The sequence below is a fragment of the Onychomys torridus genome, chromosome 10 (genome assembly GCF_903995425.1).
Source record: "Onychomys torridus chromosome 10, mOncTor1.1, whole genome shotgun sequence".
In the NCBI taxonomy this organism is placed as follows: domain Eukaryota; kingdom Metazoa; phylum Chordata; class Mammalia; order Rodentia; family Cricetidae; genus Onychomys; species Onychomys torridus.
In genome coordinates, this window is record NC_050452.1 from 71,732,910 (window position 1) to 71,752,104 (window position 19,195).

At 44.2% G+C, this 19,195-nt stretch overlaps 2 protein-coding genes across 9 annotated transcripts in view; one reads left to right on the forward strand and one right to left on the reverse strand.

Moving 5' to 3' along the window:
- Positions 1–8,896, reverse strand: part of Rpap2 (RNA polymerase II associated protein 2) — an 83,840-nt gene extending 74,944 nt beyond the window's left edge. For all 3 annotated transcript variants that reach the window (XM_036201616.1, XM_036201618.1, XM_036201615.1), the window contains exons 1-5: positions 8,748–8,896; positions 8,061–8,106; positions 4,645–4,759; positions 3,437–3,535; positions 3,172–3,237 (exon numbers count right to left, since the gene is read on the reverse strand). In XM_036201616.1, the coding sequence (XP_036057509.1) occupies positions 3,172–3,237; positions 3,437–3,535; positions 4,645–4,759; positions 8,061–8,106; positions 8,748–8,820 (399 nt within the window). In that variant the 5' untranslated portion in view covers positions 8,821–8,896. The remainder of the gene's footprint in view (positions 1–3,171; positions 3,238–3,436; positions 3,536–4,644; positions 4,760–8,060; positions 8,107–8,747) is intronic.
- Positions 8,897–8,950: 54 nt separating this feature from the next.
- The window catches only part of Glmn (glomulin, FKBP associated protein), a 49,513-nt gene continuing 39,268 nt past the window's right edge, over positions 8,951–19,195 (forward strand). For 5 of the 6 annotated variants that reach the window (XM_036200614.1, XM_036200616.1, XM_036200617.1 and 2 more), the window contains exons 1-4: positions 8,951–9,018; positions 9,758–9,833; positions 11,177–11,302; positions 19,035–19,151. In XM_036200614.1, the coding sequence (XP_036056507.1) occupies positions 9,795–9,833; positions 11,177–11,302; positions 19,035–19,151 (282 nt within the window). In that variant the 5' untranslated portion in view covers positions 8,951–9,018; positions 9,758–9,794. Of the gene's footprint in view, positions 9,019–9,077; positions 9,182–9,757; positions 9,834–11,176; positions 11,303–19,034; positions 19,152–19,195 lie in introns of those variants that run through there. The other variant, XM_036200615.1, reaches the window with a different exon arrangement.

Consider the following 19,195-nt stretch of genomic DNA (forward strand, 5'->3'; position numbering starts at 1 on the left):
GAACATTTAAAATTAGTTCATTATTTTTCTATTTTGAAACATAGGCTACACAGAGAACATGAATGTACAGATGAAACAATAAAACAAAATGCCAAAGGCTTTTACCACACAAGGTTGAGAGTAAAGGACAGCACCTTTGATGGCTTCTAGGTGCCCTGGCTAACTACATCACCCTCCGTGTTCCCCAGGGGTAAACAGCATCAGATACGCTCTGTTCACCATTCCTTCTGGTCACCACCTATCCTCTTATCCCCGTATAACACCTACCCACTTAACCCTAGCAACACCTACACACTGCACAGCACCCATCTGCTCATCCCTGTAAAACATGCAGCTCTGCCATTTTTGAACTTTACCTAAATGGGGTACGGCTATGTGTTCATGTCTTATGTCTTTTCTTCAAAACCACATTTTTAAGATTCACTCAGGTTCTCATGCATTTTATCCTTTACCATCTTACCCTTACACCACTACATCCTAGAGCTGGGAGACAACAGAGGCAGAGCACTTGCCTGGCCCCGCAAGGCGCGGGGTCCCATCCCTTTACCACAGAAAGTGAACGTGTTCCATGTATGTTACTCTTTACTTGTATGCAACTGAACTGTCATGACCTTTTGCTGTTACTTAGATGTTATAAACTTTAATTGCTTTGTTTTGAGGTGGGGGTCTCACTTTCTATCCCGGGCTCATGCAGGACTGTGAGGCTCCTCAGTGTGGCTTTGCATTTGTGGCGCTCGCTCCCATCCTCGCAGCCTCCTGACGCTGGGAGGGTGAGCCACCACAAGCACCTTAGCAAAAACATTTTTTAAAGACTATATTTAATACTTTCACTTTTTAATTATGTAAATTAGTAAATGCGTACATGTGTGTGTGAGTATATGTACTCAGGCCCCAGCATGCATGCAGAGGTTAAGACAACTTGTGGAAATCAATTCTCTCTTTTCCACCTGGTAGTGAGCACTCTTACTACATCATCTCACTGGCCCTTTTTGTGTGAGACAGGGCTTCACACAGTGTAAGCTAACTTCAAATTTTCTATGTAGTTGAGGGTACTTTTGAACTTCTGACTCTCCTACCTCTGCCTATTGAGCCCTGGAATTACAGACACTAATTTTCTCATTTGGTGTGGTGTATGTGTGTATACAGACACAAGTGGTATAGATGTGCCTCTGTGCATGTGCATGGGTCTGCATGTGCACACAGGCGTGCACTCACTTATGCAGGCTAGAGGCTGACAGTGGCCATGTTCCCCAATCACTATCACCTTATGTTTTGCAACAGGGTCTCTCACTGAATTTTGAGCTTGCCGCTTTTGGCTCCGCTGGCTGGGCTAGGGATCCTGGCTAGAGATCCACTAGATCTGCCTGTCTCCAACCCCCAGTGCTGGGGTTTTGAACACATGGTACTTAAACCCCTGGTCCACTTTTTAAAATACATACACAACTTGCTATCTTCCTCCTTTTTTGTCTGTCTGAGACAGTGCTCTGCTGTGCCGCCTGGACGGATTCAAACTCCCAGTTCTCTGGCCGTAGCCGCCCGGGTGCGGGGACTGTAGACAATGCCACCCGCTCCGTTACTTGTCACCGCTTGTCAGTGCACAGCTCAGTGACGTTAAGTTCACATGTGAACAGCTCTCTTCTGCATTTGTCTTTGGAATTCCTCTCAGCATACAAGACTGGAATTCTATATCCATGAAACAGTAACTCCTTATTCCTACCTTCTTTGACAAGCACCATTCTGCTATAAATGCAGTAACTTTAGCAACCTTGTACAAATAGATTATACCGTATTTGTCCTTTTGTGTTGGTTTATTTCACTTAATAATGTCTTCTAAGTTCCTATGTCACTTTTTAAAAATTTTTAAAAATCAGAATATTATTCCACTATATGCTTATACTATATAGCTATGAATACTTTTATACATATACCCTGGTACACATGGCCCAGGGATTTCCTCAAGGTATATAACAAAGAATAAAAAGGGTTGGTCACAAAGAATGTGAGACGTTTCTGGGCTTGTAGCTTTACTTAGCATTAGTGAGCCTCTCTAACATGTAAGAGGTCTGAGCCCCAGCCTTCCCCACTTAGTGGGGCAAAACTGATTCCACAAGGCTCTCAAAATGGCTGTAATGGCATTTATTCCCACCAGCGCCTTTGGGAGTTGTACAACCACCTCACTGTGTGCAGACTGGCCTTTTCTCTGATTATTAAAGAAAATGAGCATGTTTTCATACCTTCACGAACCATTAACATCTAGTGTATGAAAGTTTCCATTAGTTTGCCTTCCTTTTTTCTTAGACTAAATGTCCTGGCCACGAATTTGTAAGAAATGTAACTTCACACTTTTTATTTGTATACTCTCTCTTTTTTTTTTCTTTTGGTTTTCAAGACAGGGTTTCTTTGTGAAGCCCTGGCTGTCCTGGAACTTGCTTTGTAGACCAGGCTGGCTCGAAGTCACAGAGATCCACCTGCCTCTGCCTACCGAGTGCTGGGATTAAAGGGATGTACCACCACACCTGGCTTTGTTTTCCCATTTTTTTTAATGAACAAAAGTTCTAAATTTTAAGAAGGAAAGTTTGTCAGCTTTTCATACTTTTCTAATTTTCTGGCCAAGTTTATATTCTCCCAGACAGTCTTGAGAGAGATCTGCCTTCTATGTACAGGTCTATCCACCCACTCTGTATATGGACTGGGACGAGTCAGTTCTCACATTTGGACAACTGACTGTACCACCTCCAGCTACTGAAGAACCCATCCTTTCTCCACTCACCTCTGATACTCCTGTCACCATACATCAAGGGTTCATATACGTGATGAATCTGCCCGGGCTCATCCTCCTTATCCTAGTTTACTTGCCTGTATTTATACCAACATGCACTTCATGTTTTCACACATTCAAATCTTTTTGGGGGAAGGGAGATAGCCCAGAGGGGCCTCAAACTTGCTATATAGCCGAGGATGGCTGGATCCCTGACTCTCCTGCCTCCAACATGCCTAGCTTGAATTCTTTCTTAAAGCTCAAGCAAGAAATTTTCTTAGTACCTTAGTTTTAAATACAAACAACTTGTTAATATAGTTATTTTCTAACAGAGAAATTTTAAAGTAAGATTTAAAGTTCTATTTAATGTCATTTAAAAATTAACCACTACCTTAAACAGCTTTTGAACTTACCTTTCTTTCAGTAATATCATAGACTTTATTGGTTTTAGTAGAAATTTTATATTTCTGTTTCGGTATCTAAAGAAAAATAAAGTAGAATTTACTAAAGAATTTAAGTCAGGAACACAAGCATTATGTCATATACAATTCAGTCATCTATAGTTAATACTTTTGGCCAGTCCAAGTTATTAGTTCATGACCTCAGGCTTTACTTCCCATCCTTTCTACAACGTGTTTTGTAAAAACTAATGATCACACTGAAGAGGAGAGAACTCACAACTCCTAGCTTCTTCTGACATAAAGGATAGCCACAGAGTTTGATGATGGACCGCTCATCCACGACATCGCTGTAGTGAGCCGGTGTGATGAACATGCCCTGGAATGAAATGAAAGGGCGTTGCCCAGCAGATTAGTGGAAACTACTTCACACTTAGAAGTCACAATTAGAGGAGCACATGAAGGAAAAGTGTCCAACATACAGGAACACTTAAAAAGGGATGTTATTTTAAAAATTTCTGGGCCGGGCAGTGGTGGCGCATGCCTTTAATCCCAGCACTTGAGAGGCAGAGCCAGGCAGATCTCTGAGAGTTGAAGGCCAGCCTGGTCTACAGAGTGAGATCTAGGACAGGCACCAAAACTGCACAGAGAAACCCTGTCTCAAAAAAAAAAAAAAAAAAAAAAAAAAAGAAAAAAAAAATCTGAGCTGAAAAGATAGCTCACAGGGTAAAGGTCTCTGCTACCACACATGACAACCTGAGTTCCACCCCTGGGACCCACAACGGCAGGACAGAACTGGATCCACATGCATGCTGCGGTACATGTGGGTCATGGTATGTGTGCCCACCCCACTAGTAATAAAATAAATTTCACTGTACACTGTATGTAGCTACAGCCATCTTACTATGTATTTTATTAACTCATTTTAAAGTCATTATAAAGCATGAAATATTATGATAGTTGACAACTTTAAAATGCAAATCATACATTATGTATCTAAGGACTAAAATGAAATTTAAAGATTTCGATGGTGCAAAGAAGTTTCATTTTGCATTGATTTGGGGACTGCAGAGATGGCTCAGTGGTTAGAAATGCTTACTGGCCTGCCAGCAGGCCTGAGCTTGGTTCCCAGTCATCCCTAACTGCTGGTGACTCCAACAGCAGAGGAACTGATGCTCTGTTTGAACGTATGTGGCATGCATGCACACACACATATGTATACATTTGATGGTGCCAGAGAGACAGCTCAGTGGTTGGGAGCATTTATTGCCCTGGCTGAGGTCCTGGGTTTGGTTCCTGGCACCCAGTTGGGCAGATTAACACCATCTGTAACACAGTTCTAAGGGATCTGATGACGACTTCTGGACGCTGGGCGCTGCACACTCACAGTGCACATACATACATGTACAAGACACTCACATACATAAATAAATCTTTAAAGACTGATGCTGTATCTTAAATTTGGCAATTTGCCAACTTAATACATACACACTCCTTTAGGAATTCCTCTGTGATGTTCTCTTCTAACAGCTGCTCAACGATGCGCACGGCTTTCCTCTCAAACTCCACCTTCCTTTGCACTGCGGCTTCTAGTTCTGCTCGTCTGAAATTTTAATGAGCAAGTTAGACCACTAAAAAGACTTTTCCCACTTCCAGTACTCCATGCTCTAGAAGCCACCACTAACCTAACCTATCATTTTGTCAATACAATTCACGGTTTTTAACCCCGCCACTTCTGATCCAATACCTTCCAAAGAGTAAGCAAACTATTCACTACAGTGTGTATACGGAAGCTGGCTACGAGGATTACTTCCAGGCTCAGAGTACAAGGAGGAACTTCCAGACGCCTACAGAAATAATCGCCTACAGAAAAGGAGGAGTCCATGCCCATAATCACAGTACTTGGGAGGTGGAGGTAGAAGATTCAGGTTCAAGGCTAATGTGGACTACATAGGAAGAACCTGTATTTGAAAAGAGGATTTTTTTCCTTTCAGTTTATAGTTTTGTCACACATACTTGGCTTTCCCCCCTCTGCCATGGGGCCAGAAATCAACAGACTGAAGAATGAAAAGGTAACTTGATTTCTGTTTTTCATACAGACAATTCTGTCAAGAGTTGAGGTTGTGACAGCTCAGTTCAGCAGTGATGTCTTTGATGTCTGGGGGGAAAAGGCCACTTACCTTAGTTACACACTAAGTATCTATAGTGATGTGTAGTTGAGGAAGCTTTATCCTAGTGACCAGTGGGAGCCTGTCAGTCCTTTGTGGCCCGGCATACACAGAACGTGAAAGCAAGACTACCTCAGTAAGCATCACTTCTCAAGTTCAGCCGCACAGTACGACAGTGAGAGATGCCCAGGTCCCACTGGGGCCATGTAAACCAGACTAGGAGAGCTCAGGATGGAGTCACCGCTGTCTTGAGTGTTCTGGTGACACTGTCTCTGCTGTCACCAGCGCGTACCTCTCCCTCTCACACCTGGACCCGGGAATACTCTCACGTGTTCTTCCTACTTTCATTAACTTCTGAAACTTTAGACTCCAGTACTTTGCCTAGAGCAATATGCTCTGTCCCCCACCCCACCTCCCACCGGCCCCCCGCCCCATAACTTGGAAGTCTGGTACAGTTTTGCCAACAATTTGTACCTCAAAATACATACATTAAAATGGGAATTTTGAAACTAAACACCTATTTTTTCCTACCCTTTCATCGAGATCATTTTATTGTTATTTTGAGATACTAGGGATGGAATTCGGGGCCTTGTACATGCTAAGCAAGGACTCTACCGCTGAGTTACAATCACTAACTCCATGAAGACCATTTTGTATCACAGAAATACAAAAGATGTAAACACAGAGTACAGCTCTTTATATTAAATATGAAAAGCTTCCTGTTCTCATTTTGCACCCACCAATAAGGCATGTCGACTTGCTGGCTCAGATGATCAGCCACACTGACCAGAACCCTTCTTCTGACAACTACCTACCGTTGCTTTCCGGGGTAACGTCTCTGTGTTCTCCCTTCCATCAGAAAGGACAGTCAATGTGGTTGTGGGGCAGTTTTACATCAATCTGACCCAAACTAGTCACCCGAAGGAGGGAGCATCTGAAAGACTGGGCTGCAGGCAGGCCTGTAGGGCATTTTCTTAATTAGTGACTAATGGGGGAGAGTCCGGCCCATTGTGGATGGGGCCACCCCGGGCTTATGGTCCAGGGTTCTATAAGAAAGCAGGCTGAGCAAGCCATGGGGAGCAAGTCAGTAAGCAGCACCCCTCAGTGGCCTCTGCATCAGCTCCTGCCTCAGGGTTCCTGCCCTGTTTGATTACTGTTCCGATTTCCTTCAGTGATGTGGAAGTGTAAGCCAAATTAACCCTTTCCTAACAAGCTGCTTTTGGTCATGGTGTTTCCTCACAGCAATGGTAACTCTAACTAAGACAGTGTATGGAGCAGTTCTCAAACATTTTGGTCTTGGGTTCTTTTATATTCTTAGAAATTGCTCATATGGATAATATCAATCAATATTTACTATATTCTGATTAAAACAAATTTAAAATAATTTATTTCCTTTGACAATGTCAAGCTTGTCACATTAACTTTTAAATGAATTCTATTAAATGAGTGAACTGTTCTATATTTTTGCACATATTGTAAATGCCTGTCTTTTAGCTAGATTGAATGTAAATGTATTTTAAGTTAGAATTAATCAAGAGGTTCACTTGTTATCAATCACCATTTGATTATCTTGTGGAATGCTTTGTCATCCTAGATAATCTGCTCAAAATACATTTCAGCTGGAGTTGGGAGTATAGCTCAATGGTAGAGTACTGGCCTAGGATGCTAAGCAGTATGCTGCTCCACAGGGAAATACTTTCCAAAGCAGTTCTCAATCCACCTAGCCCTAAACCAAAACTTATGTCCAATCACTTCCTTAAAGTTTGCAGTTCTGCACTTAGACAAACTCAGTTTCTCACTGTGACATGCTAGGTACTACATGAACAGAATTTTGCCTCCTTCCTTCCCACTTGGAATGTCATACACCATCCCACCTCAGGGTCTTCTTCATATATATTGTCACCCCTTGCTGAAATTCTGTCGTCTCTGTCTGCTTCACACCTACTGTCTTAGGACTTTAGAGAAGCCTTGCCTTGAAAATCCACAGGCCACGTCCCTACCGATCTAAATCATTAGTCCCTCCTCCTATCATCAACCTTTTTCTTTATAGCACTTACTGCAATTTGTGATAACATATTCATTTGTGTTAGTTTAAGTGAGATTTCTCAGTCCCAGTGAACTAACCCAAATACAGGCTATCTTGTATTTGGAAAATATTTTGAAAGAAAAATTAGTGAATCTTGAAATGATGAGTCACAGATACTTTTAATCTCTTCACGGACAACTTGTCCTAGAGATTTTTGGTTACATGAGAGACACCCCAAACAGTAAAGGATGGTTGTCATTGGTTTGTTTCTAAATCTATACTTAATGTTACAAAAGAGAGAAAAGGTCCCAGCGACTCTGGCATATACAACAGTAAGCATGTACCTAAAGAGATGGGAAAAAACACTTGGTTAATTCAGGAATGATGTTCCCACAGCTCTCTACAGGTGTTCACAACAGCTTCCAACAGCCTGAGCCTCCGGCTTGCTCTTCTCAGAGCTGGAGCATTTAACAGTTGTGAGAATTAATAGTGCCTTCTATATCTTCTCATAAACATGTTCTCCAAAAGAGGTATCCATTATCGTTTTTAAACTGTTCGGGCTGGAGTACAGCTCAGCAGAGTGTTTTTTTACATGTATGAAGCCCTAGGTTAAATTTCCAAATCCCAAGACCAAAAAATAAAACATCAAAACCAAAAAAAATCTGATTCAATTGATGAGATCAAAGGAAAGTGAAATGCAGTGGTTGTACCTTCTGGAAACATCTTCTGGTTTGAGGGCACTTGTCTGTTTAGGACCTATAATTAAAGAGATAACAGTAAGTGCAATCACACATTTGATGTAGCAGTCTTACCCAAATAACACACTGTGGACAACTTTTCCTTTCTATCACACATTTCATTTTCAACTTGTAAAAAAAAAAGGGTAAACAGGAAAGAAATTCCATAGTTTCTATAAATTAACTACATTTCAATTTTTCTTGACTAAAATCTATCTCTTTGGGGACTGGCTTTTTTCATTGTATCGTACCTACTTTAATCAAGTGCTTCTTTTAAAAAAGCCTAAACTGGGTAGCTGTAGGATAAACATTTCTGTCTCCCAAACGATAGCGTGCCTAAAAAAAAAGAGTCGTCTGAAACCTCAGAGACCCGGGTACCAAAGCAGTCCAAAAGGAGGTCCAGGTCCAGTCCAAGGTTCAAGGCGGCTGAGCAGCACTGTTCCTGGGGGTCCCCAGCACAGCCCACGCCCCGGGAGATCCTGACACACCAGTGTTCAGTGTGGGATTCTTTCCCCGAGGCACCAGCGGTGGGAAGCGGTCCGCCACCCGGACTCCTCCCTCCCCGGCGGGGGGCAGCCTCGGAAAGCACCCCGCGCGTGCGTGCGTACTACTCAAACCAGGGTCTCCGGGCCCACGCCTGGAAGAGGCGCCTGTTCGTACCTGCAGCGTTCCGGTAGGCGCTGGGAGCCCGGGCACCGGGGCCCAGGGCGTGAGGAGCAGCAGGGTCAGCCATGGGAAATGCCGTCAGCAGGCAAGGGGCGGGCTTGCGCGGCGGCCGCGAGGCTCCTCCCCACGCGTCGCCCCGACCGGGCTGGGGGCGGGCCCAGGGAGGGCGGGGCGAGCGCCGGAGGGGGCGGGGCCAGCCCAGGGGCGGGGCCAGGAGTGCGGCCTGCGCTGCCCGCGGTGGAGGAGAAAGCGCGCGGTCCGGCGGGTAGGTGGACGAGCTGGGTCGGGGTGGTCCTGGCTGACCGGGATCCGCGCAGCACGCGGCTTGCCTGCTAGGCCCCTCGAGGTGCTGGAGCCTGGACGCTCTGCCCAGCAGGAACCGGGAGGCAGGGAGAAATGGCTTCCCCTCGGCTCAGCCCACAGGCAGGGTAGGGTGTGATTTTCCTATCCGCGCCTGCGGGGCAGCGATTCCAGCCCCCCGAGCCGCACGGTGTCCTGAGCACCACCGATGGCCTCCTTGGTGTGACTCGGTGATCTCACTGACTAGGATTGGTTACTTTGGGCAGGGCAGGTCCTGTGGAGAGCAGGGGGGAGGGCATCACAGAAGGGTGACTTGTGTTGGGTTTCAGTTTTTGTCAATGGGATATTTAAGACATTCCCTAAAGATTTTTTTTTTTTTTAATCCCAGGTCTACAGTTTGGATTTTTTAAATTTTAATTTTTATGAAAGGAATACTTTCCCCTTTTGAGAAAAGGTTGTTCTTCTAGGAAGTTCTCTCTAGGGTTCTTTTTCTTTTTCTCTTCTCATTCTTTCAAAATTATGCTCTTTAGGCAATACAGTATGGGCTTTAAAAATGCTTTGTTAGGCTAGCACACTAACGTTCAATAATATCATTAAGCTATAAAACTTTACATTGTGTTTATTGTGTTTTCTAATAATTTAGAATGAAAACAGTTTGTGAAAGGAATTTGCATAATGTCACACCATTAACTGTGTTGTATTAGTTCATTTCAGCATCAAAACTAGGAAAAGTAATTAGGAATGGCTGTGGAGGAGCTTCAGTGCATAATAAAGAGATGCGTAAGTAATTCTCTGAAACACACTTAAAAATATGGGAAGGGCATAGATATCTTCAGTTGCTTTGTGGCCACTCATACTTACCTTATCTAATTCCTGCTTTTTTTTTTTGACTTGTAAATAAATGGCATAAGATCAGGAAGGTAGACTGGAGTGTGTGTGTTTGTGTGTGTGTGTGTGTGTGTGAGACCTTTAAATCCCAGTAGAGAGGGTTGGGATGGGGGGTAGATAGATGGCTCTGGTTAAAGGCAGTTGTTGCTCTTGCAGAGGACCTGGGTTTATTTCTCAACACTCAGGCCCTCTTCTGGCTTTCATGGGCACCAGGCACAGGCCTACCTGTAGACAAACACTCGGACATATAAAATAAAAAGAAATGCTAATTTTTTTTTTTGCCCCTACCCCTGTGCACACACTCATGGAAGCCAGAGGTGTTGGATCCCCCGAGAGCTGTAGTTACAGGTGGTGTGTGCGCCACCTGACCTGGATGCTGGGAATTCAACAGGTCCTCTGTAAGAGCAGTATATGCTCTTATCCACCAGGCCTTTAATTTTAGACCTGTGATTGCTTTCATATGTAGCAGGAATCTTAACAGGTCTTATTAATAAAATCACACCTGAGGCCAGTTATTGAGGCGAATGCTGGAAGATTAGAGAAGCAGAACAAGCCACAGCTACCTCACCTCACCAGTTCCTCAGACTGTTTCCTCAGACTGGAAGCCTCTGAGTCCTTATCCAAATGAATCTCAGCTGAATTGCTGCTCAAAAGCCTAAAAGCTTAACCAGCCAAAAGCTTCTAGTTTCTGGTCTTCATGCCTTCTATACCTTTCTGCTTTCTGCCAGCACTCTCTGGGATTAAAGGCTCACTTTCTGGGATTAAAGGCGTGAGTCACCATGCATGACTGTTCCCTTGAACACACAGAGATCCAGGCAGATCTCTGCTTCTGGAATGTTAGGATTAAAGGCGTGTGCTACCACTGCCTATCCTCTATGTTTAATACTGTGGCTGTTCTGTTCTCTGAGCATCCAGATAAGTTTATTAGCGTGCACAATATTTGGGGGAACACAAATACCACCACATTCATAGGCTTCTTGGAAACAGTAGGTTCAAGGTCATTCATTGAACCATACTGACAAGCGCTTATGACCAGCATGCAGAGGGTGGGGCAAGAGTTCCCAGGTCAGCTTAAGCTTCATGAGAGCCTGGATCAAAAGCCAAAATAAAGTCAATTTTCATTTTGTATTTATGTGCACTTTCTAGAATTTAAGATTTCCTTTTTTTTTCTAGAGACAAAATCAGGAAGCCATTCATACTGAGTCTATGTTTGCATCTGTACTATTTTTTAACAGCAAATCCTAGAAGAGCGTGATTTTAAAGAAGAGGATTTTGGCCTCTTCCAGCTAGCAGGCCAAAGATGCATTGACGACGGGCACATAGACCAGCTGCTGGAGGTTATTCAAGATGAAAAGAACAAGGTAAGCACGACCTTTGTGTCCACTCTCGGCCTTTGTTTGGGAAGCGGGTAATCCATTGTTGTTCCTCATTTACCTTCTTAGTTACCTTTATCTTCTTAGTTACTTTTCCACTGCAGTGATGAGGCGCCATGACCAGGGCAACTTAGAGAAGCGAGCGTTCATTGGGGCTGAATCACACCTGAGGCCTGACAACCTGGTGATGACCTGGTCTCTGAGGCCGAGTAGTCCCACGGTGGCTATAGAGCTGCTGGTCTAGGTCCCATGAGAGCTTAGAAACTCTGGTTCTGATGGTAGTCGAGAAGGAAGCGGCAGCAGCTGTTACCACATGCTACGGGAGGGGAAGGAAGGTTCGTCCTTCCTTCTGTCTCCTTCTATCTGTGCTGGTACCAACCAGTCCAAGCATTTATGATACCCCTTCATGAGGGGCTCCCTGTTGATGTTAAAATCAACTATAACATACTTTTATAGTCCCGAATATAATCAATTTTGTGAGATTTTGTTTTTGAGACAGATTCTTTAGCACATGCTGCCCTGGTATTCTTAAACTCACTATGATTTTTGGTGTGTGTGTGTGTGTGTGTGTGTGTGTGTGTGTGTGTGTGTGTACATGTTTGTGTGAGTCATGTCAAAGTCAGAAGTCGACACTGAGTGCTTCCTCCATGCTTCCCGTCTTTTGAAACAAGGTCTCTCACTAAACCTGGAGCTCATGGATTCATCTAGGCTGAGTGGCCAACAAACTCCAGGGGTCTGCCTGTCTCTGCCTCCCCAGTGCTTGGATTACCAATGCATGCCGGTGTGCCTAGCTTTTCGTGTGGGTTCTGGGCATCTGAACTTAGGTTCTCACTTGTACAGCAAGTACTTTATCAACTAAACCATCTCTCTGGTCCCTCACTCGGTATTTTTAAATTTTCTTGATTTTCCCAATCACATTATCAAAGGATAACTTCTGGTAATACTTTTAGTTGCTATCGATACTAAAATTACTATTTTTTCCGTTTATGCCAGATGCTTTCCATGTGTTGCCTTATTTAGCCTCTCCAGCATCTCATAAGATAGACACTGCTATTAAGTTCATCTTGTAAAACCTACAACTATAAGCAACTTAAAAGGCTGAGCAGGGAGAACTTCCTGAGCATACAAGGTCAAGACCACCTGGGCAATATGATGAGACTCTTACTTCAACAGAAAAAACAATCACTTTATAGATAAGAGGCAATCACTGAAAGACACCTCAGTTTTTATGTGACATCCAGAGTTCAGACTTTTGGAGCTTTTGGGTCTTGTGCTGGATTTGTACTTACAAGAAAGTTTTGTTGTTACTGGTTTTTTTCTGAGACAGGATAGCCTCAAATTTGCTATTTCTTGTTCTCCTACCTCCACTGGGGTTATAGATGCATGCCACTACATCTGGTTTTCATGGTGCTGGGGACTGAGCCCAGAGCTCTGTGCTAGCTAGATAAGCATTCTACCAACTGAGCTATGTCGCCAGACCTACAAGAAAGTTGGGACAGATATTATGGGGGATAAGCACAGGTGCGTCATAAACAATGACTGGTTGGTTGGTTGGTTGGTTTTTCTGTGTTTTTGTTGTTTGGTGTTTGCATCTGCAGTACAGGATGTAATCTCAACAAAAAAGCAGCCTAAGAGAAAGCTTGCAAGATGAAGGCAAGGAAGTTGACTTTGAGAAATAAAATTTTGATTTCAATATGGAATAGGAGATTCAGAAATAGATTTGTATGTGACTCTTCAAGGTCATTAAAGCATAAAGGGCAGGGGAGATTTTGAGTTCAAAAGAGGCAGAAAAGAGGCCTGGGATCTCATCTTTTAAAAATTTTTGTGTAAGAGTATGATGTGCATGTGTGTGTATCCATGCTTATATATGTGAATGTGGGCATAGGCATGCCAGGGTGAGAGTATAATGTGCATGTGTGTGCATCCATGTTCTTACATGTGAATGTGGGCATAGGCATGCCAGGGTGAGAGTATGATGTGCATGTGTGCATCCATATTCTTACATGTGAATGTGGGCATAGGCATGCCATGGTGCGTATGAGGTCAGAGATGTGTCTTCATCTTCCACCTGTTTGAGAGAGGGTCCTTTGTTGTTATGGCTGTATAAGATGGCTCTTGAGTGTCCCCAGATTCTCCTGTGTTTGCTCTCATCTTGCAGTAGGAACACCAGGATACACACGCATACTGCCATACCCAGCTTTTGCTTAGGTTCTGGGGATTGGAACTCAGATCCTCAGGCTTGCCTGTAAGCACTGTCCCCAGTGAGCCACCGCCCCAGCCCACAGCAGCCATCTTAGCTGAGAATATGCCTGTCAAGGTGAGCAGCAGCATTGCATCAGCAAGACGGGGGGAGGAAGGAGAGGATAACACACTGGTCCTCAGGTATTTCATGGCTGAGTGTTATTTTTAGGATGTTTTAAAATGGCTAATGGGATAGATTTAAATAGTGAGGCTTAGGCTTAGTGCCTTGAAAATCACCTTTGTGCTCTATAATCTGATAACAACAGGGTTCAGATTTCAGTACAACAATATTTAACACTGATTACAACTTGATTTTCTTGCCAGGTGACAGTTTGAGCACTGGTCCCAATTTACTACCAATCTGTCTGTGTGGGTGTTTTTAAAAACCACATGAAGATGAACTTGTCTTAAGACTCTGTAATGTAGACTTCAACACCTGCCTGTGTCCTGGCCAGGGCTGTCCTGTGCAGTATAGCAGCAGCACTGGCCTCTACCTGTCACACCAGTAGCACACTCTACCAACACTAATCAAGTCTTTAGACCTTGCCAAGTATCCCCCGGGGAACTTAAGAGCAAAACTGCCCCAGTGGAGAGCAGTTGGAATGGGGGCAAAGCGTGGGCTTGGAGTTGGAGAGATGTAAGCTCTGGCTCTGCCAGTCTCATGTAAGATGGGGACAGCTGTGTTGCTTAATATCAAAACATTGCAGAAGGTACGTTAGGGTTAGGTCTGGGGGGTGGGGGGCAGAGGCAGGTGGATCTCTGAGTTTGATGACAGCCTGGTTTTTAAGTCAATATCTAATTCTTTCCATATAATGACTTATTCACTCCCCCCCTCATAGAGCATGAGATATTTAATGCTAGAGTCTATAAGTTCCAAAAGACATCATTTTACAGTGCCTGGTAACCTTGTAACCGATATTTATAAACTGTTTAGCTAAAATTCTTGGGATAGGCAGGCCGGGCAGTGGTGGCACACGCCTTTAATCCCAGCACTCGGGAGGCAGATCCAGGTGGATCTCTGTGAGTTCGAGGCCAGCCTGGTCTACCAAGTGAGTTCCAGGAAAGGCGCAAAGCTACACAGAGAAACCCTGTCTCGAAAAACCAAAAAAAAAAAAAAAAAAAAAAAAAAATTCTTGGGATAGGCAAGGTGGCTAATGGGTAAAGTCTTGCCCCCAAATGCAGTAGTCTGAGTTTGATCCCTGAGACTACATGGTTAAGAGATCGACAACCTCCAACTTGACCTCTGACCTCTACACACATGCTGTTGCCTATGTACAAACATATACACAGTAAATAGTTAACAGTTCTTTAACTCAGATAAACACATTGTTACTCTTAAGAATCTGGCTGTTGTCATTCAGAGGACCACTTAAAGGCATTGAGAAAAGAGAAAGAAACACCTCCTTAGGAAGTACTGCATGCAGGAGCTAAGGCTGTGGGTTTTGGTTTTTAAGCTTGAGGACACCTGAGTTAGAGATTAGGAGAGAACGTCTCTGGGCCAGGCAAGCTGTAATTGCAGCAGCTGTCCAGAGGACAGAAAAGAACAGAAGCCTGGGCTTAAGTTAAGCTGGCCTAGAGGTCAGCCACGTGGGAGCAGGCAGCCGTATGACAAGAAGTGGGGCTGTAGGAAAAGCAAGGAAGGCCACAGTAGCGGGAAATGCACACCTGGGTTCTGGCCAGCATCCGAAAGAGACGGAAGAAAGACAAGCAAAGATGCTCAGCTCCATAGAGAGCTGTGCTGGGGTCAGGAATGCTGGGAACGGAAAGCAGGATGTCATTAAGGAAATAATTACCCTGCCCATCTAGGAGACGAATTTTAAAAAGTTTAAAATTTAAAGTTAAAAATTTAAAACTCTTAATTCAGCAAGTTATGGTAAGATAAGAATTTAGTAATTTCTTTAAAAACTTACTTCCTAATTCATAACATGAATTCTTGAATACTAAAAGTCAAGCTATACCAAGAAATAGAGAAAAACAGAACATCAAATCTTTGGAAGCAGGGTACCGTGCTATGCCTAAGTTAACAGACATCATCTAAGCTGTATAGAATGCCACTTTGTTCACTGTCTTGGTCACAAGACCTGCTTCGTTACTTTGTAACAGGTCTGTGCTTGCTGCTGGCACTAGATACAGTAATGATCAAAATATTCCTTGCCCAGAAGAACTCCAGGAATGGCATGCTTTCTGTTTGTTTGAAACAGGGTCCCTCTGTAGAGTCCTAGCTGTCCTGGAGCTCCTATGTAGACCAGGCTGGCTGCAAGCTCACAGAAATCCTCCTGCCTTTGGCCCCTAAGTGCTGGGTTTAAAGGCGTGTTCCACCATACCTGGCTTACAATATGACATTCTAATGAACAAAAAATAGGCAGCCTAGGAGAAGTATAGAAAGTGGAAGTGTAATAGAGAGAGAGGAAAATAAACTCAAGGTGAAAGAGATTTGAAGGAAGCAGGGGTGTCAGCTCCAAGCTCTCTGAGAAAACTCTGGACAGAAGATGTAACTAGCACTAGAAGAATAATCAGTGGATAACTGGGGGCCGGAGATGATTCATGGGCAGAATGACCTGGTGACCGTGACCTGGGTGAAGGGAAAGAGCAGATTCCGCAGGGCTGTCCTCTGACAACTTCCCCCCCATCATACACACAGACACATATACACCAGACAGTAACAATAATAATGAATAAATATTTTTAGAAAGATAATTGAATTATTAGATAAAAATGCATGGTTTTGTTCATTAAAATTTGTACTTCATATTCTGCCATATTCTAATCATCAGTTTCATTGAATAAAAAGAAAAAGGTGAATTTTAAAAAATGACATAACTATAAATCTCTAAAATGAACTTTAGTTCTTAAAACAATGAAAGATAGACCAACTACCTTTTGCCCAAATCAGTATATTATTTAAAATAATGAGAACCCATATAACAAGCTTGATGGCATGTCCCTAGCCCCAGCCACTGTGGTGGCTGACAGGGAAGGACCACTTGAGCCCAGGTATGTAAGACCAGCCTGGGTAACATCGTAAGACCTTGTCTCAAAACCCCGAGAACAACCAAAGCAAATTGTGTGTCAGGAAGGCAACTCTTTAATATTTATGCTGCACCTTGGTAAAAATACCAAAGTGTCTGATGGATAGTAGCAAAGCTGGTGGCATCTCCTCTTTTGTGAAGGGTCCTCACACCTTAATAAAGCTCCCTGAACTTCTCAAGGCTTAGGGATCCTCGTAATACACACTGCTGATTGAGAGCCGTGAAGGTTTTTGGTTTTTTTAACCTGTCTGTCTATTCCTGGCTGATTTGTTTCTTCAAAAAGCTTTAACTTAGCTCCTGGGAATCCTCTTACCTCTCCCAGCTAGAGATGACTTTTCCTCTTGCTGTCTTCACATTGCGTCTTTATTGTTTTAGACAGCTTGTGTCCAGAGGAAGTACTGTGTCTGCCATACTGTCTTGTAGTCTGTTTTTGGTTTTGTTTTTCTTTTCCCAAGAATTTCACAGAATGAATTCCATCAAGATAGAGATTTTCTCTGATTTCTTAGAACCTAGAGTATTAGATGGTATGTGTATGGTATGTATTAATGACTTGAACGAAAGCAGGCCACAGAGCTGGGGTACATTGCTAATAATTTTGAAAATCTGGTTTTGATATGAATGTGAATAATTGTAAAGAAAAACTTTTGTGTGGGAAGCGTTTGAAATGTGTTTGAAGAGAGAATTGCCCAGCAGTGGGGGAGCACTCCTTTAATCCCAGCAGTGGGGAGCATTCCTTTAATCCCAGCAGTGGGGAGCACACCTAATCCCAGCAGTGGGGGGAGCACTCCTTTAATCCCAGCAATGGGGAGCATTCCTTTAATCCCAGCAGTGGGGGAGCACACCTCTAATCCCAGCAGTGGGGAGCACACCTTTGATCCCAGCAGTGGGGAGCACACCTTTAATCCCAGCAGTGGGGGAGCATGCCTTTAATCCCAGCAGTGGGGAGCATACCTCTAATCCCAGCAGTGGGGAGCACTCCTTTAATCCCAGCAGCGGGGAGCACTCCTTTAATCCCAGCAGTGGGGAGCACTCCTTTAATCCCGGCAGTGGGGAGCATTCCTTTAATCCCAGCAGTGGGGAGCACTCCTTTAATCCCAGCAGCGGGGAGCATTCCTTTAATCCCAGCAGTGGGGAGCATTCCTTTAATCCCAGCAGCGGGGAGCACTCCTTTAATCCCAGCAGTGGGGAGCATTCCTTTAATCCCAGCAGTGGGGAGCATTCCTTTAATCCCAGCAGCGGGGAGCACTCCTTTAATCCCAGCAGTGGGGAGCACACCTCTAATCCCAGCAGCGGGGAGCACTCCTTTAATCCCAGCAGTGGGGAGCATTCCTTTAATCCCAGCAGTGGGGAGCATTCCTTTAATCCCAGCAGTGGGGAGCATTCCTTTAATCCCAGCAGTGGGGAGCACTCCTTTAATCCCAGCAGTGGGGAGCACACCTCTAATCCCAGCAGCGGGGAGCACTCCTTTAATCCCAGCAGTGGGGAGCACACCTCTAATCCCAGCAGTGGGGAGCACACCTTTAATCCCAGCAGTGGGGGAGCATGCCTTTAATCCCAGCAGTGGGGAGCACACCTCTAATCCCAGCAGTGGGGAGCACTCCTTTAATCCCAGCAGTGGGGAGCACACCTCTAATCCCAGCAGTGGGGAGCACTCCTTTAATCCCAGCAGTGGGGAGCACACCTCTAATCCCAGCAGTGGGGAGCACACCTTTAATCCCAGCAGCGGGGAGCACTCCTTTAATCCCAGCAGCGGGGAGCATGTCTTTAATCCCAGCACTTGGGAGGTAGAAGCAGGTGGGCTCTGTAAATTGAGGCCAGCCTGGTCTACAGAGTGAGTTCTAGGATAGCCAAAGCTACACAGAGAAACCCTGTTTTAAAAAGAAAATGGAAAAGAAAAAATTAGAAAGTTATGTGTAGGAGAGAATAAAAATGAAGTCACATTCTTTATCACATATATATATGAGAATGCAGCTGGGTGGTGGTGGCGCACGCCTTTAATCCCAGCACTCGGGAGGCAGAGTCAGGCAGATCTTTGTGAGTTCAAGGCCAGCCTGGACTGCAGAGCGAGATCCAAGACAGGCTCCAAAACTACACAAAGAAACCCTGTCTCGAAAAACCAAAAAAGAAGAAAAAAGAGGGAAAAAAAAAGAAAAAAGAATGCTTGTTCTGAGCAAATTAACTATCTTGTCAGAAATAACCGAACTCTTTAGTTCCTAGGAAGGATCTACTTGCTGAGTGAAAGTAGAGGCCATTCTGTTTCCCTCGGTGAAAACATTAAAAAACATTTGAACAGGGCGATGGCTGCTATGAGCCCCGGAAGGATTAGAGGTGACATCTGAGTCTCACTGGCCTGGCCTTTGCTACTTCCGGGAAAGCACTAGCTCCTTTAGTCAGGAAAGCAGGAGAGTCTCTGGATGACAGTGCCTGCTTTCCTCTGCCATGCTCTGCAGACCATCATCAAGTCTATGGGCTGGAATCTGGTTGGTCCTGTTGTTCGATGCCTCCTAAGGAACGGTGAGGAAGAGACAAGAAAAGACTGTTTCCTGATGTTTGATTTACTGGTGAAGGTGAGTCAGTAAACTTGGCTCTGTCCATCAGAACACACAGCAGC